This window comes from Polyergus mexicanus, unplaced genomic scaffold, assembly GCF_030449975.1.
Source record: "Polyergus mexicanus isolate NDT 795.1 unplaced genomic scaffold, iyPolMexi1.0 SCAF_18, whole genome shotgun sequence".
NCBI classification, from domain to species: Eukaryota; Metazoa; Arthropoda; class Insecta; order Hymenoptera; family Formicidae; genus Polyergus; species Polyergus mexicanus.
In genome coordinates, this window is record NW_027223338.1 from 3,759,886 (window position 1) to 3,784,791 (window position 24,906).

Sequence of the window (24,906 nt, forward strand, 5' to 3'; positions counted from 1 at the left end):
TGGATTGATACCCGATCGCCTCTAGCCAATCGTGTTTCTAAATAAGTTCCCGGTCTGCAAAACTGATAATCTGGAATATGTAATTCGATAGGAAGTGCGTTTATCGCACCATTTAACTAACCGCTACCTCTTATAATTTTTGTCGGCATTTGCCACAATCTTTTATTAACGGTGTTGGACCGTCGATATGTGTTTGCTGCCACGGTAAATTATAATGTCGCATGCATCGACGATACTGTCGAACCTCTGACTCAGCTTTTATATGTTCGAGAAGCTTGTCACACAGTTGTTCCACGTACCTACTAAAGTCTCGCAGTAAAACAATTTTGGGAATAATCTGTAACTGCTCGGTGGTAAGCTCGAGAATATCGCTGTCAACCGACAGAAGAAGAAACATTTTTGAGACTGAGCGATTTCGATCCGGTGCACCTCTATAAATAGGGCCCCGATGATTCATTTTCCAAAAATCTGATTCGAAATTTGCGAGAGCAAACATGCGGTTTGTGCGACAAGCGACGACAATCAAAGTGACAAATTTTGACGATAAAACACAAGTAACGTCCGAGAAAGAAATACGCAAGCATGGAAACATGCTGCCGATTACTACGTGGTATCATTTGCGGTCCTTCGAATTGCAGTAAGACTAATGTGTTAATAAGTTTGATAGAAAGTCCACACGGTGTACGTTTCGAGAATGTGTACGTATACTCGAAATCACTTCAACAACCAAAATATCAATACTTAGAAAATTTGCTATTATTGATCGATGAAATTGGTTATTTTACATTCTTTAATAATAGTGATGTTATTCCACCGAGCGAGGCGCTTCCGAATTCCATTTTTATCTTTGATGACGTAGCGTGCAATAAGCTAGATACGATAAGAGAGTACTTTGCAATGGGTCGACACTTGAGCGTCGACTGTTTCTATCTTTGTCAAACGTATGCCAAGATACCCAAGCATCTCGTACGGGACAATGCAAATTTACTAATTTTATTTAAACAAGATGGTACAAACTTGAAACATGTATACAACGATCATGTGAATACTGACATGTCTTACGATTTCCGCGCATTCTGTCAGAAATGTTGGCAATACAAGTATAGATTTGTAATGATTAATAAAGACAGTTACAGACTAATGGACGATATCGAAAAGGATTTAACGATTTTGCAATATCGTAAAGTGGTTAATTGCTATTAATACTGCCATTAATCTCTACTAAAAAAGCTAGAAGAGGTATAAACATACCGCGTGTTATGACATTAAACAATAATAAAATCAATTACGTTCATTGGAATGAGCCCAATGAGTTGATACATCGCTTGCGATTGCTAGAAGTTTCGTGTCAAGCCGGCAACAATGCCCACGACAATGAAATAGTATCAATTATCGAGGAACTTTGCGAAGCTGGTCTTACTATAAATTAAATTATGCGTCGACGAAACGAGTCAGTCTGTCAATATCGTTTGTATCGAAATGTCAATTAATAAATTTGGATTATCGTTGGAAACACCGAACAACCCATACTATCAATGGAATGGATTACTAAGAAATTATATGCGCGATAACGCTTTGTGTCAAACAGCCTCCAGTTTTGACGCAAGGTCGCGCAAGATACGACGCGTAGCGCAACCGGAAGATGATACCGATGCCGCAAACAAACAATACGTGGAAATACGTGTCAAGCTTTTAGAAGATAGATTGGAAGAACTTGAAAGAAAAATAATCACGCTTGAGACAAATATGCAAACAATGATAGACGAGATGCAAAAAATGCTTCGGTATGCAACTCACGTGCAGACTACATCTAATTTAGCGCAGGAGAAGAAAGATATATAAAGAATATACGTGGAGGAATTATCTCATTATTGTTGTAACGATGCACCCCCATCGTTACCCGGCAAGTAGCCAGCCGGAAGTCTGCCGCCCGGCGAACACCAGCCGGGCAGTGGCAGAAGCGCCTAGCGCCCTTTTTAATACTTAAATTATCGCCGTTGCGATAAACCAATCGTACGACGTACGACCGTTATACGGCCGCCGTTACGCCGTTATACGACAAGCCCGAACACAGCCGAACGCTGCCGGAAGTTCCCGAGCGTCACCCGCCGAAACGCCGCGTCGTTTCGCCCAGGGGAAGCGACGCGTTTACCGTTATTACTCGCCGAAAACAACGCGTCATTATCCCCACCCGGGGGCGAACGACGCAATTACCGCTAGACGCTCGGGGATAAAAAGGCAGCATTTCGGCATCTCAGCACCAGACACCAAACCGGTACCTGAATCCGCTCGAGCAGTACGCTCCGAGAGACAATACCAGATCCGATCCTAGATACGCAGCAACGATGGAACGTGAGGTTGACGTGTTCGCAGCCTCCGCCGAGCATTCTCGGTTTCCGTGCAGTCTCCGAAATCCTGACACAAATCCAACTAGCTCGACAAGAGCGGAGTTCGCCGCTCTCCTAGATTACGGTCTATCATCCGACCGCTCCAGCCAGCCGGACCGTAGGTTTGCGAGTTCGCTGCCCCGTCGAGTTTTCTCGACTTCGCCGTGCTATCCTCAACTCCGCGAACGGAAGCAGGGACGGAGAGTTCTCCGCCCGGTCGAGGGTATTCGATCTCCGATCGCATTCTCCTACCACTGGTACGCGCATAATCCCGCGACAACGATCAAAACCGTTTTGATACTTGCGAATTATAATCACCGCGCCGAAATACCTGTCGCCTAATATTCCATTATATTCCGCGCGCCGTCAAAATAAACACGGCCTTGGCGTACACGCGCCGACAGACCGCGCCCAATTTCTTGTGCGTCTCGCGCGCCGTCAAAATAAACACATGCCGAACGACCGCGCCCGATTTCTTGCGCGTTTCACGTGCTGTCAAAATAAACACGGTTTTGCCGTACGAATATTATAAGCGGTTCGATATATCGAACATCGCGCACCGAATAACAAACGCGCATTACATCTAGCGCGTTGCACCATCCGCCGCGCGCTCACTATTGTAAATCGACCATTGCCGAACGAGGTAAATAAAGACGATATCTGTTAACTAAATCTTTTCGTGTGTCTCACCTTTTCACGAGCCCTGATCCTGACCGAGCTCATCCACGCACTCGCGAAAAGTAATCCCGTTACACCTTATTTCTTTTCCTTGACTAATGCTCAACATTTCTATTTTGGCCTTCAATTCTGACGCTTTCAATTCAACTGTCTATGTAATATTTTTGATAAAATTCCCACAAGATTTGTTTTCTTATTTAATATAACATGCAACTCATTGCTTAGCTTTTGTAAATGACCTAAAAATATTAATTACGCAGTGATTACATTTATATATAAAATCTAAATAAAGATTCATACATTTCCAAAACTAAACGTTACGAATAATTCCAGATCCACAAAATGTTTGTAGATTATAGAAGTGCTTCGATATGATTTTATCATTTCATTATTCTTTATGCCAATTAAAAATGTGTATTTAATGCTGTTGTTTTTATAATATTTTTGGTAGAATTCTCACAAGATTTATTTTGCTATTAACATAAACTCATTGCTTAGCCATATTTATGTTAACTTAAAAATATTAGTTATGCATTAATTACATTTATGTAAAATTAAATAAACATTATATACGAATGCGCGTTCGCGAGTATAATTATTAACTTATCGTTTTCGAAAACATGGTCAACGAAACTCTTCCATAATCATTTTTCAACAATGTATTTATGACAAATATGTTAATTGACAATGCACAGATTTACTCAAATGTAAACATTTGCTCAGTTTTGCTAATATAATCAACTTTGCTTAATATGACATTGATTAGAAGAAATCACTTCCCTTCCTTGCGTTATTCCGCGATTTTCTTAGTGACTTCATTAACCACTTTATTACTTTTCTTCTTGTGTTGCACTATTCCGCGATATATAAACATATTTAATTAATCAATAAATGCAAAAAATATTTGACCTTTTTTGGTTATATCATTTATTAGAATACATTTTAGAAGAAATTATATACTATTAAAATGTATGCGTTTATTCAAGTGAATGAACTTGTGTCATATTTATATTAAATGTATGAATAAGAAACAAGTCCATCTTCGTAATAAAAACAATTTGCTTCCTATTGCTTTCTATATTTTGATATTTATTCAGTTATATTATTATTATGGATTGTACGGTTTGTATACAGTTTAATTTCTGTATTAAAATTATCTATAAAAATAAGATAGATAAGTGCTTGATACTTAAGATTATTTATAATCTTGTATTCAATACTTCTATTCAATATAGTATAAGCTTTGTAAATATATACTGTTTATGTAATTCCGTTTAAAAAAAAATTTCCTTTCTATTGAATAAATTAAAAAAAAATCGCATCCATCTTTAAATACAGCATAATGTAGTATTTTATTTTTTGCAGGAGAAATGTCAAATTTTTACAAAAAGCAATGAGATCCCACAAAAAACCTCATAAAGATAAAAAAAATACGCCAAGTATATAAAAAAATCCCAACTTGTACGTAAAAAAAAGTTTGTTTTTTTTCCCTAAAAAATAACTTTAAAAAAAATTTTTCCTTAAAAAATAATTTTCAAAATAATAAAAAACTAAAAAATGATTTTTCTGTAAAAAGTAACTAAAAGATAAAAACCTTTAAAAAATCAAAAATTAAAACTAAATATGAAATCAAGTTAACTAGCCAAGTACATAGAAACAGTTCAGTTTGTAATTTGAAATAATATTTGTTTGATAAAATTAGTCTTGCATTTATAGAAATATAGATTTTCTCGAGAAAATTTAAATGCGCTTTATTTTTATAGAATTACGTTTTTATGTTCCCCTCTCGCAAATAAATATTATATATAATATATAAAATAGCACCATTATATTGCGGATTTTATTACAAATGGTACATCATAAAACTACTTAACTCTTAATGCAATAACGTCGTTCACATCAATTAATTTCGAGTTTAAAAGTGCCCCGTGCCAAACTGATCGAGTTGTTTTGAAATTAATCATAAGCTTTACCAGATAGGCCTGTAACGAAAAAGTTTAAAATTAAAGTGACATACAAATGCTTGGCATGCCCGATCTGAAATAAAAATTTCCAAAAGATTATCAGAAATCATTATCAATATGTTAATTATCAGAAATCATTATCAATATATTAATAAAAATAAATGACTTATAATGCGACTCGGGCACGCCAAATTTTTTTATGTCACTTTAATTTTAATCCTTTTCGTTCCAGGTCTATCTAGTAAAGCTTATGATTAATTTCAAAACAACTCGATCAGTTTGGCACGGGGCACTTTTAAACTCGAAATTAGTGATCGATGTGATCGACGTTATTGCATTACGAGTTAAATAGTTTTATGATGTACCATTTGTAATAAAATCCGCAATATAATGGTGCTATTTTATATATTATATATAATATTTATATGGGAAGGGGGGGGGATATAACAACGTAATTCTATACAAATGAAGCGCATTTAAATTTTCTCGAGAAAATCTATATTTCTATAAATGCAAGACTAATTTTATCAAACAAATATTATTTCAAATTACAAACTGAATTGTTTCTATGTACTTGCCTAGTTAACTTAATTTCATATTTAGTTTTGATTTTTGATTTTTTGAAGGTTTTTCTTCTAATCAATGTCATATTAAGCAAAGTTGATTATATTAGCAAAACTGAGCAAATGTTTACATTTGAGTAAATCTGTGCATTGTCAATTAACATATTTGTCATAAATACAATGTTGAATAATGATTATAGAAGATTTTCGCTGATCATGTTTTCGAAAACGATAAGTTAATAATTATACTCGCGAACGCGCATTCGTATATAATGTTTATTTAATTTTACATAAATGTAATTAATGCATAATTAATACTTTTAAGTTAACATAAATATGGCTAAGCAATGAGTTTATGTTAACAGCAAAATAAATCTTGTGAGAATTCTACCAAAAATATTATAAAAACAACAGCATTAAATACACATTTTTAATTGGCATAAAGAATAATGAAATGATAAAATCATATCGAAGCACTTCTATAATCTACAAACATTTTGTGGATCTGGAATTATTCGTAACGTTTAGTTTTGTAAATGTATGAATCTTTATTTAGATTTTATATATAAATGTAATCACTGCGTAATTAATATTTTTAGGTCATTTACAAAAGCTAAGCAATGAGTTGCATGTTATATTAAATAAGAAAACAAATCTTGTGGGAATTTTATCAAAAATATTACATAGACAGTTGAATTGAAAGCGTCAGAATTGAAGGCCAAAATAGAAATGTTGAGCATTAGTCAAGGAAAAGAAATAAGGTAATAATTTTGTTTATAAATTATATAATAAAGATTACTTATTTTCTTAGACTAAATTCTTTAGGGACAAGATTTATTGTTAATCTGTTTAACTTTTTTTGACATAATGGTTGAACTTATTTTTTAAAACAATAAGAAACGTGGAAATTGATGGTTTATTCGGATAGAGCTGCTTTTTGCAATATGATATTATCGGAGAGTATTAGAATATCTGTCATCGACAAAAAGTAGTTCAAATTTGAATCAAAATGAGGAGGAAAAATTGATTAGTGATATTAAATTGCAGATTTTATTACAGGATCGTATAAAAGCTTATAATAATGTGACAGCTGCGTTGGTTAAAACCCTATGATGCAGCTTTAGACAATTTGAAATATGTTTCGAAGTGTCAATTACAAGAAATGTTAAAACATTGCTTAGTACTAGGGAAAATATTGCAAAAATTCTAATCTTTTTATTCACAATATTTAATTTTTTGTTAAATAAGTTTTATACATTCTTGATTTATTTTTTACATATAGAAAATTCAAATATATATATGTATATATATATATATATATATATATATATATATATATATTGTGCATATCGAAGGAACAATATTGAGACACAAAGGGGAATATGTATAAGCTTATGCAATTTCTCTCTGTTCCTCTCTCTCCGCTGAATCCAAAAATTACATCCAGAAATGAAGATATTTACTACAGAATTAATGACTTTAAAAGATAAAATTGCTAAAGACACAGAAAAAGAAAAGCATCTATTTTTACTTACCCAGACAGCACAAAACATCCTCAGGATCATCCTGAATATGTCCAGGACCGTTCAGGACATTTGTAGGATGTTTTAAGATATATTATTATAAATATATTTATAAAAATTTAATATGCATACATAATTATTTTTAGTTGTGTCGGCTATTTAATATAATTTAGAAATCTTAAGTATTATAATAAGTATTAATGTCCTATAAATGTCCATTGGATAACCCCTGGATGTCTGTAGGATATATCTGCCCTGTCTATTATATTGGATGTCTTTTGGATTTCCAGAGGACATATACATGTGCAATTAATTGTTAACATTAATTTCGTTTAATATTAATAATTGAATTTGATGCGCACATTTTCATATATCCAAAATTATTATTTATTTAATATTTCATGAGAAATGTTATTATTCGCAACATTCCAAAAACTTTACAAACAATAGTATTCAACCGCTAGTTCGTTTGTTTACCGCTATGCGACACGCGAACTCGTATTTGTGAGATTTGGTCATGAGAATTATATAAAGCTTGCAAAGAGCAACTGACAGGAAATTACAAATATAATAATTTTCTATCAGTTCAATTTCTGATGCAATCCCAACATAAGGAATTCAGATATTGGATTGTTTAGAAAATATTACACAACTCAAACCCGGGAGCCAAACCTAAAATATTCATGTACAGCACGAAAGCCTCAAATATTAAAGAACGGTGAACTATTTTTAATATTAGATTTTTAATATTGGCAGTAAATAACAAAACATAATTTTAATTTATATTGAAATTTTAAAATTTGCTCCTTGAAACATACGAAAAATATCCCTAACATATCCTATAAAAATCCTTAGGATGTTCCACAGGATCTCCCTGGATTCTCCAGAGGTTAATATATGGCTATCATTTATTCTTCCTCAGGACATCCAGAGGAGATCTGAGGATTACAATGGGATATCCTGAGGATATCCTACATGTATGTCCTGGATGCCCTTTGGACGTCCTAAGGATATCCTTGTGCTGTCTGGGTAATTACTTACTTTTATCATTTGCTTTTATTAGCACCTATATTTACTTAATTACTTATTTTTATCATTTGCTTTTGTATCTTTTGATGGATTTCTAGTATCTTCAACTACACCTAACATTTTGCAATATAGGTGCTTATCATTTTCTACATATTTAGCAATTTTATCGTTTAAGGTCATTAATTCTGCAGTAAATATCTTCATTTCTGGATGTAATTTTTGAATTCAGTGGAGAGAGAGGAAAAGATTTATACAATCTTATACAGCTTATACAGCTTTTGCATATTCCCCTTTGTGTCTCAATATTGTTCCTCCGATACGTACAATATATATACACACATATTTGCATTATTCCTATGATACGCATAATATGTATACACACATATTTGAATTTTCTACATATAAAATATAAATCAAGAATATATAAAACTTATTTAAAAAGATTAAAAATAGTAAATAAAAAGATAGGATTTTTGCAATACTTTTTCTAAGTAGTGCTTTAACATTTTATAGTTGGCACCTTCATGTTTCACATTTTCTAAAACTGCACCGTAAACTTCTGTTTTAATCAACACAGCTGCCAAATTATTATAAACTTTCATACGTTTCTATAATAAAATCTGCAATTTAGTATCATTAATCAATTCTTCCTTCACATTTTGATTCAAATTTGAATTACTTTTTGTTGATGACAAATATTCTAATGTTCTCTGATAACATTATATTGCAAAAGGCAGCTCTATCCAAATAATCAATTTCCACGTTTTTCATTGTTTAAAAAAATAAGTTCCACCATTATATCAAAAAAAGTTAAATAGATTAACAATAAGTCTTGACCTCAGAGAATTTAGTCTAAAAAAATAAATAATCTTTATTATATAATTTATAAACAGAATTATTACCTTATTTCTCTTCTTTGACTAATGCTTAACATTTCTATTTCAAGCTCTATGATGCTACAACTGTGACACTTTCAATTCAACTGTATATAATGTAATATTTTTGATAGAATTCCAAAGATTTATTTTGCTATATTAACGTAGATATGCAACTCATTGTTTAGCCATTTGTAAGTAACCTAAAAATATTAATTATGCATTAAATACATATTTATATATAAAATATAAATAAACATTTACATTTTCAGAACCAAAAGTAGCAATAATTCCAGATCCGCAAAATGTTTGTATACACTATAGAAGTGCTTCGATATGATTTTATCATTATTATTCTAAAGCCAAATAATAAAAATGTGTATTCAATGCTGTGGTTTGTATGATATTTTTGATAGACTTCTCACAAGATTTATATTGCTATATTAATATAAACTCATTTCTTTTAGCCATAAGTTAACCTAAAAATATTAATTATGCATTAATTACATTTATATATAAAGCAGTGCTCGGAATTAGTTGCACATTTCGGGCCGAAATCGGAGGCGCCGCCTATCGTTGCCGTTGCCCCGACAACCGTTCGAGGCTCGACGGCCGAGCCGCCGAAATCACACGTGCAACGCTATGTCTCAGGAGTGTTCCTATATGAAAAATATGCTGGAATCGTACCTTCCGCCAAATTATCATTAAAATTTGCTTTACTTGATAATTTTTATAAATTTTTATTATTAATATATTATATATGCAATTTATTATACACATATGTGTGTTATAATAATATATTTCAGATATATATACATATATATATATATATATATATAATTATAATTTTGATAATAGCTTTCCACATCACCTATGAGGTACTATTGTCGATGCGTTTTTTTTAAAGTGGTTTCCCCAGTAGGCCTATTCCACTAAAAAATAATGAAGATAATGAAATATGTGACTTGGCAGGAAAGCAATATTTTATATTGTAAGATATTATATAAAAATAAAAGAAGAAGCAGAAAAAAACGAACAAACCAATTTGTTTCGAAATTTTAATTTGATATTCTAGGTCGTTTGCACGATTCTACTAAGGATGATATATCCACAGAGATTGTAGAAGAACTAATTCGCATCAGCGAGGATAATGATGTATCGCTCAAAGAAGAACGTTTTTCTGTTTTAATAAATTTCATTTTCGAGAAAGAGCATTCACATAAATATGTAGATCCAAACATAGAGAAAATTCGAAGACCGAAACTTGTAAGACGTGAATAACACGATGCATCTAAAATTTTGAAGAATTCGATCCCCTTTTCTAATCGTGCCTTCAGAGAAAGATCACATTGCAAATTGCAAAGTTCTGCCTGAAATTCTGGGCTTTGTTCCTCGATTTGCACAGTGAGAGGATTCTCGAAAAGTATTAAATCTTTTCGTAGCGTTTCGAAATCTTTGAAACGTGAATCAAATTGATTAATTAGGGAATCAATTATATTAATTTGTTTTTTAAAATTACAATTTGTGCCATGTTCTTCAAAGAGAATTTGGCAAGAGGGAAAAAAGTGAAGAATATTATTTTCTAATTGATTTTTAAATAATTGCAATTTTCTGCGAAAAGAATCGACATGACTAACTAATTGTGAAATGATTTGACCGATCTTTTGTAGCTTTAAATTCAAAGTATTTAAATGGTTTGTCATGTCAGTTATTAGAGCAAGCTCGCAAAGTGAGTCTAAATCTTCGAAAAAAAATTGACAAACAATCGTCAACGATCGTTTGTTTTATTTCCTCTGTTGTTTCTCAATGATATTTTACCAGTGAAACGTGCGCGTTTCGTGTGAGATTGCACAGTTTTAAAGATCCATATTATTAAAATAAAAAGTAGTATTTTACGTAATAGTAATAGTGCATCGTGTGATAATCCTACGGCTTGCTGTTACTGGATTATTTGAAGAATGGATAGAGAGCAAAGATACAATCAAGCTTTTGATAAGGTATGGGAGGAAATGTTTTTCGCATCTATTTATAATAAAATCACCTGTCTTCTGTGTGGTTATCAACCCTCTCTTGTTAAAAAATTTGTTCTTCATAGACATTATAAAAATAAACATTTGAATGAGTATTCGAAATGTGTGGGCGAGGACAAATTTAATATAATTGAAGGATTAAAATTAGTTTATCAAGAGAGTTGTAGTTCTCGTATCGATAATCCTACATCTTCGGTAAAAGCTCTTACAGCATCATATGCGATTTCAAATCTCATCGCGAAAAATTCCAAGTCATTTTGTGAAGGAAAATTTGGAAAGGAATGCCTCATCGCAGCAGTAGAGTCATTTGGAAATTCGTTGACTATTAAGTTGACTATTCGTTGACTATTAAGAAGCCGTTAGCATTCGTTTAAGTGACAAAACAATAAAATCTCGAATAAATGATATTGCTTCTTCTTTAGAAAAAAAATTAAAAACTTTATTAGAATCTTGCTCTTTTTTCTCATTATGTCTCGATGAGAGCACCGATAATCGGCATGTGAGTCAATTGAGTATTTTTGCTCAAATCGTGCAAAACGATTTTTCATATGTCGAGGAGCTCTTAGATTTTGTCCCATTACATAATACAACCAAGGGTATTGATATCTTCAAAGCTGTTAACGATACTCTTCATAAATTTAACATAGGTTTTTCAAAATGTTCAGCTATCGTAACTGATGGTGCAAGAGCAATGATAGGTTCGACAAATGGATTCTTCGGTCAATTAAAGCAGCGAGATTTGAAGATCCCTGTTATTCATTGTATTATTCATCAAGAAGCGTTATGTGGGAAGATTGTGAAACTATGCACCGCAATGCAAACTGTCACGAAAATTATTAATATAATTAAAGGCGGTCACAAATTTCTTTCTCATCGAAAATTTCTACTCTTTCTCGAGGAGCATAACGCAACTTATACAAATGTGCCTCTGTATTGTGAAGTTCGGTGGCTCAGTGCAGGAAAATGTTTGGAAAAGTTCTTTGCAATAAGAAAAGAGATCTTCCTTTTCTTGCAAGACAACGTTTCTACAAAATATGAGGAATTTAAATTTTTTTTCGAAGATTTAGACTCACTTTGCGAGCTTGCTCTAATAACTGACATGACAAACCATTTAAATACTTTGAATTTAAAGCTACAAAAGATCGGTCAAATCATTTCACAATTAGTTAGTCATGTCGATTCTTTTCGCAGAAAATTGCAATTATTTAAAAATCAATTAGAAAATAATATTCTTCACTTTTTTCCCTCTTGCCAAATTCTCTTTGAAGAACATGGCACAAATTGTAATTTAAAAAAACAAATTAATATAATTGATTCCCTAATTAATCAATTTAATTCACGTTTCAAAGATTTCGAAACGCTACGAAAAGATTTAATATTTTTCGAGAATCCTCTCACTGTGCAAATCGAGGAACAAAGCCCAGAATTTCAGGCAGAACTTTGCGATTTGCAATGTGATCTTTCTCTGAAGGCACGATTAGAAAAGGGGATCGAATTCTTCAAAATTTTAGATGCATCGTGTTATTCACGTCTTACAAATTTCGGTCTTCGAATTTTCTCTATGTTTGGATCTACATATTTATGTGAATGCTCTTTCTCGAAAATGAAATTTATTAAAACAGAAAAACGTTCTTCTTTGAGCGATACATCATTATCCTCGCTGATGCGAATTAGTTCTTCTACAATCTCTGTGGATATATCATCCTTAGTAGAATCGTGCAAACGACCTAGAATATCAAATTAAAATTTCGAAACAAATTGGTTTGTTCGTTTTTTTCTGCTTCTTCTTTTATTTTTATATAATATCTTACAATATAAAATATTGCTTTCCTGCCAAGTCACATATTTCATTATCTTCATTATTTTTTAGTGGAATAGGCCTACTGGGGAAACCACTTTAAAAAAAAAACGCATTGACAATAATACCTCATAGGTGATGTGGAAAGCTATTATCAAAATTATAATTATATATATATATATATGTATATATATCTAAAATATATTATTATAACATATGTGTATAATAGATTGCATATATAATATATTAATAATAAAAATTTATAAAAATTATCAAGTAAAGCAAATTTTAATGATAATTTGGCGGAAGGTACGATTCCAGCATATTTTTCATATAGGGACACTCCTGAGACATAGCGTTGCACGTGCGATTTCGGCGGCTCGGCCGTCGAGCCTCGAACGGTTGTCGGGGCAACGGCAACGATAGGCGGCGCCTCCGATTTCGGCCCGAAATGTGCAACTAATTCCGAGCACTGCGCTAGAGGAACAAGGATAGCACGCGATTGTCGCTCCTTGTCTGATATTATATCTCCCAACAATCGCATCCGTGTGTTCAACGTGTGCCTTCACGGACGCTATCCCATACGCAATGAAAGAGAGACAAAGACAGCGCAATCATCTCTCTTTGTCAAACGATTAGTGTACTACCAGCATCGACAATATCGAAAAGTGGATGTAGCACGGACATGAAACAAAATCGACTGTTTTATCATGACTCCGAAAGTGGATTTTGCCATGTAGTTCCAGGCGGCGTAAAATGGATGTACGTGACGCTAGTGTACGACCTAGAAAAAGAAAAATGGCAGCGTGGCGACTCTCATTCTTCTCTCTGGCAGCAGCAGTTTAGTAACTAACTAGCATTGTTTGGTGATTTTACAGAATTGCTGCGCTGCTCATGAAATAGGTTTTCTGCAGCGTTTTAAATCGTTAATTTCAATTTCAATATTAATTGAGATATAACCGAATGAGAAAGCACTAATAGGTTTTTATTTTTATAATTATAGTTCCTACAAACGTATCTCTGATGATTCCATATTTTAAAATATATGTACATATATAACCAAAACACAGCTTTTACTGCTTTGCTGTTCAACAGGATGAATTTCGAACAGCAAAAACTTGCGCCGGAAGTAAGTCACCGGTTCTAGTTACTTTCTAAACTGCTGCTGCTTTTCACTGCTCATGAAATGTTACCTTAAAGCGGGGAACACACACTTTTGCATAAGCGCATAATTATAAGCATAAGGAATTTGATTGGTCAATTTCCTTATGCATAAGGAAATTGACCAATCAAATTCCTTATGCTTATGATTATGCGCTTATGCAAAAGTGTATGCTCCCCGCTTAAGAAAAGAGCATTGTCGAAACCATGAAGGAAGAGTTATGTAGCTAGATTGAAAATGGTCACGAAAAATATTCCGTATGTGGCCAGGTTTGCCAAATGGAATAACTTGGACCACTTCGTCGCCATCTTGAGTATTCGTACATATATAGTGTTATGTTTAATTGTTTAGTGATCAGTAAATGTGTTAGATGACACACTACTTACTAATTACTACCACACTAAACGTAACACTATACGTGTACGAATATTCAAGGTGGCGACAAAATGATCCAAATTATTCCATTTGGCAAACCTGGCCACATAGGGAACATTTTTCGTGACCAACTTTTTTCTTTTCTACGCTATCGAGATAACTCTCCTTATTCTTCCTTCATGGTCGAGACGTAACACCCGTTCATTCGAAAACGCTATATCTTAATTGCCGCTGATTGGTCGATGCTACGTGCGTGGCGCAAGGCGCAAGCGGTGGTCTGGCTCGAATGCGGTTATTCTCCGAGAGTTTTTCATGGCTTTGGATTGTCGTAGTAAGTAGTAACGCCAATGTAGTCTTCTCCATTTTCGCCCTTTCCTCATGTAATAAGTTCAAGTTTCTATCTTTATTCACGTGCGTTCTAACATTGCTGCCAAATAAATCGTATTGTGTCCGTAAAAAAAGAAAAAGAAAAGAAATAAATATTCGTGAAAGAAAAGTGTGGAAATCGCGTCACCCGTGCGGTGGCGTCGGTCCTCATTGTCGTTTCGTATCTATCTTCAAATCAGTCCTGAGTGTATCTAAATAGGCGTTTATTGACAAGATAAACGAGAATGGATGTTGAAGAGGGGGAGGCAAAAACATGCAGGCTTTGCGGCCAAAATAAGAGGTTTTACGTCGACGTGTTCGGCGAGGAGGGCGTCAGACGCTATCTGGGTCTTAGGATCCACAGGAATATCAACATCCTGGTGAGTTGCCTTGCTAGTTCGCACAGATTTTCTCGTTCTTCTCCCGTCCTTTTACCTTTTTAGATGATTAGAAAGAATTTAATCGATTAGAAAAGAATGCAAGGGAGAGAAAGAGAGAATAAAATTTTTCCTTGCTACGTTTTTCTTTTTGTCAAAACTTGGAAGACTCGTTTGTTTATATGCACTGTATGCTTAGGTGTTTTTATTTTATTTGTTTTATATCTTAATATTGTATGTTTCACACTTGTTGATGCACAAAAGAGGTAGTATATTTATTTGCAATATTAAGGATAACAGTGTTTCTAACTAAACCACAAGGTTTTGACTTGATTATAATTAATTTGGGAATTTCTTTTTAAGCTTTAATGTTGTACATAATAACTACAGAGAAAAGTATAATAGCGCAGCATATATATATACTCATGTAGTCTATATATGTACACAAAGATAATATATTAATACATACATACACATGCATAAAGCTTTTCATATTTTGCAAATAATAAACTGAAAACAAAGCATTGAAACTTTTGTGACTTTTATAATTCGTCGAAATAAATTTGTAACTTGCTTTGGTTGTTATACAAGGTGTTCCAGACCTATTGCACCACTTATTAATAGCAGATTCTTGAGATCATTTGGAGATGATTTTTTTCAGCGAAAATGTCAAAGGAAATTAATTTTTTGCAAGTTTCCAATTTTCTCCATCATATCTTTATAATTAAGCTTTAAATTAAAATTCTCTTTCTTTATTAAAGTAAATTCTATCTCAAAATTAACTAAAGAACGTAGTTTTAACTTTATAAAGTTTAGTTTGCAGAAAGCCCTTCTTTTTGAATCGTTTATAACATGAAAATTATTGATGTTTTGACATTTTTGTTGAGAAAAAATTATTTTAAAATGATCTCAAGAATCTGCTATTAGCAGGTGATGTGATAAGTCTGAGACACCCTGTATATATACTTGTTGATCTTTATTCTCTGCTTTCTTCTGTTAAGAAATAAAAAACACTTTTTCAATTAACAAATTGTAATCTCTGTGTTTGTTATACTTTAATGAAATAATTGTATATATTTATAATATGATATATTTAATGATATTATTAATGCCTAAGTTTTAACAGAAAATTGACTAACATTGTAATATTGAAAGCATTGGTTTAATTATTTTTTTGTTAGAATTAGCAATTTCGTTAATATAACAAAATTTACTTTGTACATTATCTCTTCTTATTCTAATATATTATTTTAATATACATAAATTACAATTTATAAGATTGCAACCTATAGATATTATCTTTTATGCGAATTTTATTAATTTTTATAAAATATTCTTTAATGTCATTATCATCATTGATTGAAAAATTATTGTGAAGTAATACACACACACACACACATACACACATACAAAGATACTGTGTTTATTTTTAAATGTGCAAGTGTTCATAAATGTGCTACGATTATTGTACAAATTATTTTTATATTTGTACAGATAATTTTTGTGAATATTCTCTTTGGAGAAAAGGATGTAGTGAATTTTAAAATTGTAAGTAACAAACAATATAACTGTATGAATTATAAATTTAAGTTTATCAATAACTCCGGACTTGATGTTACCATGGAGTTTAGTGGGTACCAGAATGTAAATATATGTCATAAACTGGTTATATCTATAGAGCAGAGCGGTAGTGTTTGCGTTTTATAATGTGACTGATATCTCATAAACTAAAAGACAAAAAGAGAAGAGAAAGAGAGTTATTGTATCTGAAAATCATTCGGAATAACATTATATTGTCTTTTCCTAGACAAGTACATTTTTTTTAGTACTTAGATTGCTTCTGTTTGTGAATCGCAGATAGATGAGAGGGATCCTCTGCCCAAGGCGATCTGTGTTGAATGTGTGGCCAAGGTCGAATACATTTGTGACTTCCAAGAGCAGTGTCTACGCACCCAACAAAAGTTACGCGATCAGTACAATCTACCGCCTTTAACAGAGTCTGTAAGTCTCTGTATTTATTTATATTTTGTCTACCGCTCTATTGCTCTTTTGTCACTCTTTTCTCTGGATCGTATAATCAGTTCTTCTATCTTATATCAATTTTTCTCTCAAATGATACACAATATAAATACAAATTTATAAGTTCTACAAAATAAATGCAGTATAATATATATATAATTGTTAATTATATGTTATTTATTTATTTATATGTATATTCTCTCTCTCTCTCTCTCTCTCCCTCTCTCTCTCTCTCTCTCTCTCTCTCCACCTACACACACACACACACACACACACACACACACACACAGAGAGAGAGAGAGGGGGGGGGATATACATATGAATAAATAAATAACATGTATTTAACAATTTATGAGCATTTAGTATGTTTTTTAATCTTTGTTGACAAATATTAATAAAATATATTAAAATTCTCTTGTTTGAACACAATTGGAAATTCTTTTTATTACTTCTGATTATTAAACTTAGTATTCATTAATATTAGTATTAAGAAATATCAGTATAACAGACAGATGATATGATTTAATATATAAAAATATCTTAATAAAACAATATGAAATTCCAGACAAGAATTTTTTTGAAATTGTACGATTGCTTTTAAATATTTACCCGTGTTATTATCTAAATTATAGAGGAGTTATTATATTCTGGTACCCACTCGTACGTTTTTAATTCGATCTCTCTCCAGGCCGAGGTAAAGAATGAAGAATCAGCTTCCCCGGCGTGCACGTCGTCGACGGATAATAACAACAGTATTGAAAAAAATCTTAATTCCACTAGAGATAGTCAAGCGGAGAAAAACCAGAATGACGTTAACGTCATTGTCATTGTCAAGGATTCGGCGGAGCAGCAAAAGAAGAAAAACATCGTTTCGAAGACTTCGAGGAGTCTTCGCAGTCAGCAACAACAACTTTCCAAATACAGCGATGAAATTAATATAGAGAAAAATCAAGTACAGAATCAAAATGCAACAGAAATGTCGCCAATTCGTTGGCTTCGAAGTAGACAAAGCGCAGACTCATCATCATTGTCATCGTTATCCACAACAGATAACGAGGAGATTCCAATCGCGAATAGGTTGAGAAGTCACAATGTAGAAAATAATATCAACGCTCGTTCAATAAACAATAACAGTAACAACGAGAATATGGATAAACAGAATCCGAAGCAGCAGCAACAGCAAGATTCATCATCAACGATTCAGCTGCCGACTTCGGCGTTGAGTAAATTATTGAAGATTGTTCCTGGTTCTCCCGATATTGAGATCTATGTAAAAGAGACAAGAAATCGGAATAACGATGCCGAGGATATCAGTTTTACCGTGGAGTTGTGTAAGAAGCAAAACGATGATGTATCGACAGTGCGAGCGCGAGTATTTCCCGATCAAGGCTATTGTCTTGTCGACACGGCGATTGTAAGTCTCTTGCAGAGCGACAATAGCGTAGAGGTAAATGGCATTATCAGTGACATTCTCAGCGGCACGTCCGCAAAGAATAGCAGTGCGGCAGCGAAGCTTAAAGATCTAGCGGAGCTGGAACAACAGCTGGAGGCAACGCAGAATCCGGAGGAACTGTTCAAGATCGACGGTGAGGAGATTAAAGTTGACGATAACGTGGAGCACGTGATGAACGGTACGCAGAACGGTTATGCGTGCAAGCTCTGCCGCAAGTTTTACGAGCGCCGAGACAAATGCACGGTACATGTAAAGACGCACCTGGGTATCAAACAGTATACATGCGTCGTCTGCAACGCCAAATTTGTCTGCAAGTCCGACGTGATGAAGCATATCCGATGCTCGCACACCAATCCTCGGCCTATACAGTGTCCCAAATGCCCGAAACGATTTAAATCCAAATTTTATCTTGCTGAACACGACAACGTTCATAAAGGCGTGCGACCGTACAGTTGTACGGATTGTGGTCAGAGCTATCACCACAAGGTTTCGTTGCAGATTCACATGAAGTCGCATTTACCACCGCAAAATCTCGCATGCGAATACTGCGGTAAAGTTTTTCCGTTTCGCACACGATTACTCGGTCATATCGCGAGCGTTCATATGAAAAAACGGCGAAACTTTCGTTGCCGGTTTTGTTACAATCTCTACTCCAGCTTGTCGGTGTTGAACGAGCACATTAAAACCCGCCACGCAACCACGTACACGTGCGACACATGCGGCAAGACTTTCAAAGTTGCTTCCAAATTTAAAGCGCACGTGCTGCAACACTCCAATCCCAAGCCGTTTGTATGCAATATCTGCAACAATCGCTATGCGTCCAAGGCATTTCTCAATGAACACCTATTAAAACACGAAGGTTTGCGCAAGCACGTGTGCCAAGAATGCGGCGCGAATTTCGCACAAGCGAGTCATCTTGCCGCTCATCGCCATGTACATGGTGAGAAGACGCACGCTTGTCCGGAATGTGGTAAGAAGTTCAATCGTCGAGACAATATGAAAGTACATCGGAAGCGGCACTTTGAGGAGAAAAAAACTACTGCCGCCGGCAAGCAAAAAGGCACGTCTAATAGTAATGATTCGGCGACCTCCACTGCATTGATTAATGAGAAATAATGAAAAATCATCATTAAAGAGGACAGAGAATCGCCATTCAAGAAGGTAGAAATATTCCTTAATAGACTGAATCATAGAAATCACGGAAGATCAAAGGAAAAAAATTCCGAGATTGAGTACTTGATAAGAGTATTACGATGGAACATTGCTCAAGGGAGACGATCATTGCGCGTATATATATTTGGTACTCCATGTTTTCGACGTCCATTCCTGACGCTCTTACGCATAGCAATAAAAGAGTAAATAATCTTTCTTGTCTATAAAATATTAATCGTCTCTATAAAAGATACAATTTTCATTTTTTATTTTCTAGAGATTATATATATGAGAATCTTTTATATATGAACATTTACGATTAATTTTTCCTTATAAATCTTTCTTTGCAGTTTTACAATCTTTTTCTTTCTTTCTTTTTTCTCTTTTTATTTTTTTTCCTTTTTCTTTTTTTTCTTTTTTTCCTAAAAATAATCGGGATCGTCAAGTTTCGGGAAATTATATCTTTTCTGTCTTTCTCTATTCGGCTATTTATAATAAATATATATCATATTTCAAAATATGATGCGTAATCTGTAAAAGCATGCTTCGTTTTTTTCTTTGTACTTTTCTTTTGAATATTCAGAACAATAGCGAATACTCGAGAAAAGTTTATCTTATTGTGTAATATAGGCAATACGTTTACCGTCTCACGGCCAAAAATATAATTGTTCGAATAATCGCAGTTTTATTAAAAATTTAATGACATATTGTTGTATGCGTATGTGCGTGCATATATGTGTGTTTACGGGTGAAATGTATTAGAAATAGGGCTTCCAAAATCAATAATCCCACAACAAGGGTAGATATTTTCTATATGTCTTTACACGTAATGTGTTCATGAAAAAACACGATGTTGCGATAATCTGTGCGTTTCAATATTTTTAGAGTGCATTTTACAATAAATGTCGTTAAAAATATAATATAATAATATTAAATACGGACTAGTGTTGGATAAAATATTACGTATTTTTTGTAAAAGGTGTGTGTGTGTGTGCGCGTGCGTGTGTACGTGTGTGTGTATCTTTTTTCCTTATAAACAACGACATTGATATAAAACAACGAAAAAAAGTATGGTGCAAGTGCCTTGATACAAGTTTTTGATGTAAAAAATAATCTATGAACAAGTTGATTGCAATTAACGGGAGAGGTGTTATGAGCGATAATTTTAAAAAAATTAGAATAAGCGGCGATAAAACAAGAGGGAATAGAGATATTTCTAATTACGAGTTATTAAAAGAAGAAAGTTTTGTATTGTGCGATTATACACAGTGCATTTAAAAAGTTCGGGAACTGATTTTTTTCTGGACGTACTAACTGCATTATCTCTTGGCCTACACTGGGTTTAATTACTAGGATGCTTCTTGAGTCTGCCATATTTTTTTGCCGCCATTGAGTCAATAGTTTAATGTTTGCGTACGTTTAAAATTTTTAAAAATTTTTGTCACGGTAAACTCATGATTTTCAAAATGGAATGTAATTTAGTTTTGTTTTAAGGCTCCTGAGTAGTCGCCGTGAAACTTCGAATTGACGGTGGCGACATGGGAATAAAGATGCTGCGATAGGAATAAGAACCCTGTCCAACGACTTATCATATAAGTGAACTGGGGTTTATTTGTTACTTTCGGCTGGATTTTTTAGCTCACGCCTACTGCTCACTGCTCCCCTCTTTCCCCTCGCTCCTTAGCAATGCATCACCGCATCGTAAATCGTAACTAAGGAGCGCATCACTTAGTCTCAGGAACGTGCATATCACAAATGTGATAGCACAATAATCTAGTAAGCATAAAACAAATATTTTAAATTGTTATAGAACGTACATATACGTAATTAATAATAGAATTATAATTATTTTTATTATTAATACAAAATAAAATATTGAATAGAAAATTTTAATGAGAACTTTTACTAGACTAGAGTATTGTGCTATTATATTTATGATGCTCACGTTCCTGAGACTAACAGGGGAGGGCGCGACTTTGTGGTATCACCGAATTAAAAAAGGCTTTTATAATGTAGTACTCTATTAGAAAAATACTTGAGCAAAGGGATAGAGCGCAATGCTCAACCATTTCCAAGAAAATGATTTAAACAATATGGCTTTTCTTATATCTGGCTCCGTTATATCAATTAGTGAAAAGGCGATGTAGCTCAGGCATTAAGCGCATGGCTATCACGCATCCAACCCGGGTTCAATTCTTGTCTTTGCCACTCTTTTTCTCATTCTTTTTTCATACAATCTAGCAACGAATATTTATTCATGTAAAATAAAATTAATTTAACTAAATTTTTTTTTAATTTGCATTTTCGGAAGGCAATTTTCTTTTAATTTACTCACGAAACTAGACATAATTTTTATAACTAAATAATTGTTAAGCTTAAAACCTTATTATTTTATGCATTCTACTCGATATAAAATGAAGCAAATAAAACGCCACTATTTGAACATGGTTATAATTTAATGCAAAATTACAAACAACTGTGTCAAAACTTTTATTCATCCTTGTTATTACTATCATCAACACTCTACAGATCGATTACAACTATTCGGATGATACTTGTCGTAATTATTTGTAATAGAATGTATAAAATAATAAGATTGTAAGTTGAATTAAAATTATGTCCAGTTTCGTGAGTAAATTAAAAGAAAATTGTTTTTCAAAAATGCAAATTAAAAAAAATTGTTGGTTAAATTAACTTTATTTTACATGAATAAATATTTGTTGCTAGATTGTATAAAAAAAATGAGAAAAAAAGTGCCAGAGACAAGAATTAAACCCGGGTCTGATGCGTGATAGCCACCCGCTTTAATGCCCGAGCTACGTCGCCTTCTCGCTAATCGATCTAACGGAGCTGTATATAAGTAAAGCCATATTATTTAAATCAAATTTTCTTGGAAATGGCTGAGCATTGCGCCCTTCCTTTGCTCAAGTATTCTTCTAATAGAGTACTATGCTATATAAAAGATATATGAAAGATATATACTATATATGTTACATGTTAGCTACAAGTTACCAGCATGTTACCCATACGTCAGAATTTTTATATAGCGCTTCACATTGCAAATCGATGAACTATGAGGCGTGAAAAGTGATGTTTTGATAGCCCAAATTATTCTTGCATACTATTTCGTAATTATTCACTTTATACTAATGCTGTGATGTGTAACGTATTTGTGAAACTTATAAAATTGTCCGAAAACTAAACTTAGCAAGAAAAGTATTATATAAAAAGAACATTTTCCACTTCTTTCGACAACTGTCAAACTACATGTTTCCCCGTATGACTAGGCTTACTTTGATACTCATTTTACGGTTATTTATTAATTGTCAAAAGAAAAGCTTAGTTTTCGGACAATTTTATAATTCTACATACTAAAGCGATCTGTAGTTTTGTTTCTTTAAAGTATCTTTTTATTTCAAAATAGCATGCAAGAATTCTCAGCGTGTCATTTCTCGCTTCTGACGTCATCATTCCAATATGGCCGCGGCAATTACTCAGAAGCCTTAAATATGGAAAAACTGCAAGAGAAACAAATGATGCAAGATGCATTTGAAATAGACTGCCTAGGAGGTAATGAAGTGTTCTTGTGATATGCACGGTTCAAGAATGGCCGTAAGACGCTTGAGGATGATTCGAGAGAAGGACGCTCTTCCACGAAAATGTCAAATGTATGCGCGCGCTTCTCGTGCAAGATCACCAACTGACAATCGAATGTTGTTGCACAAATTAAACATTAGTGTGGCAAGTGTTTATATCGTGCATGACATACTCGGCAAAAGAAAAATGTGTACGAGGTTCAGAGGACACAGAGAGCAGAGAAAGCAGCGTGTTGCGGCGGCGCAGAATTTTGTTGAATGAGCCGATGCCACTTTACTACGCGCTAGATAATCTTTTACAAATGCATCTTGCATCATTTAATATGTTTCACATTTAAAACAAAACTTAATCATGATTCCATTTTGAAGATTGTGGCAACGTTAAAAATTTTTAAAAATTTTAAACGCACGCAAACTTTAAGCAATTGACTCAACGGCGGCAAAAAAAATATGGCAGACTCAAGAGACATCATAGTAACTAAATTTAGTGTAGGCCAAGAGATAGCGCAATCAGTATGTCCAGAAAAAAATCAGTCCCCGAACTTTTTTAATGCATTATATTACGATTGTGTATAAAAAAACTATGATTAGGTATTTATAATTAAAAGTATACTATTTTTCTTATATTATTAGTTAAGTTCTAAGCAATACGCCCGATTTTATACATATGTGTGATCAGAAGGTGATACTCTTTCTATCGAGACAAATGTTCATATATTATGTGTAGCTGATTAATGAACGAATACACAACTATAGGGTTATAAGTTTCCACTATAAGAAGCTTGTTTTACGATTCCACTGTTGCCTCAATAAAAATACGATATTTTTGCGACATCTTGTTTCATTTTATTTTACACTCCAATTTACTAAAATGAAATAATTATAGTTTTACACATGTAATATTTTTTAACCTATATAATTATATATTTTTTGTCATTTAAGTATAATCAATTAAACTTATAATTACAAATTTGATGCACAATTAATTATACTTATTATATTTATACAAAGTATAAGTCCACGAAAAATATTACAATTAATTTCTTTAAAAAAATATATATATGTATATATTAAGAATGACAATATAATTCTTTTATAATATTTTGTAGCTTTTGATGATTAGTCGGAGGTGGGGCGATGGGAATAACACGTGTAATCGTTACTCGTCAAGAAAGCGAGGAGGAGAGGATTCAAAGAAGAAGGAGAGAGTCAGAAAGGGGATGAGTAAGAAGGGAAGAATGAGGCGCACACGTGCAAATAAAGGGAGATTTGGAGAGTAAAAGGAACGATGAAAGAAAAGAGTGTAAAGTGGAATAGTCTGGAGGTTAGGTTGATGGGGAAGAGCGAGAGAAAGGAAAGCACGCGGGAAGTGTGGAAAGGTAACGGAGAGTAGAAGGAAAGTCGGTAAGGAGGAGGACGGAGCGGGTAAGGAAGAGTAGTAGTTGACGTAGAAGGCTCAAGAGAGGGCGTCAGAGGCTCGAGATGGATCGAGCAGGTCGTAGATCGATACGGAAACGGGAGCTAAAAGAAGGAAGAGTGATGTAATGGAAGCTAGGTTA

General features: G+C 33.4%; 1 protein-coding gene across 4 annotated transcripts; it reads left to right on the plus strand.

The window, feature by feature from the left end:
• Positions 1 to 14,579: 14,579 nt before the first annotated feature.
• Positions 14,580 to 24,174, plus strand: LOC138941013 (zinc finger protein 836). 4 transcript variants are annotated; one of them, XM_070310275.1, is made up of 5 exons: positions 14,640 to 14,715; positions 14,986 to 15,130; positions 16,622 to 16,675; positions 16,985 to 17,128; positions 17,835 to 24,174. In XM_070310275.1, exons 2-5 carry the CDS (start codon positions 14,996 to 14,998, stop codon positions 19,713 to 19,715), a joined length of 2,214 nt encoding a protein of 737 aa, XP_070166376.1. In that variant the 5' UTR covers positions 14,640 to 14,715; positions 14,986 to 14,995; the 3' UTR covers positions 19,716 to 24,174. The 4 variants fall into 4 exon arrangements, with proteins under 4 accessions (XP_070166378.1, XP_070166376.1, XP_070166375.1 ...); XM_070310274.1 differs by lacking the exon at positions 14,640 to 14,715 and having other exon boundaries at positions 14,722 to 15,130; XM_070310277.1 differs by lacking the exons at positions 14,986 to 15,130; positions 16,622 to 16,675 and having other exon boundaries at positions 14,580 to 14,715.
• The last annotated feature ends 732 nt before the right edge of the window (positions 24,175 to 24,906 follow it).

Excerpts from the sequence above, each read along its gene's own strand:
- LOC138941013 (XM_070310275.1), top strand. The coding sequence starts at position 14,996 with ATGGATGTTGAAGAGGGGGAGGCAAAAACATGCAGGCTTTGCGGCCAA. Across the intron at positions 16,676-16,984 it reads ATGTAGTGAATTTTAAAATT|ATAGATGAGAGGGATCCTCT; the intron begins GTAAGTAACAAA and ends TGTGAATCGCAG. Across the intron at positions 17,129-17,834 it reads TACCGCCTTTAACAGAGTCT|GCCGAGGTAAAGAATGAAGA; the intron begins GTAAGTCTCTGT and ends ATCTCTCTCCAG.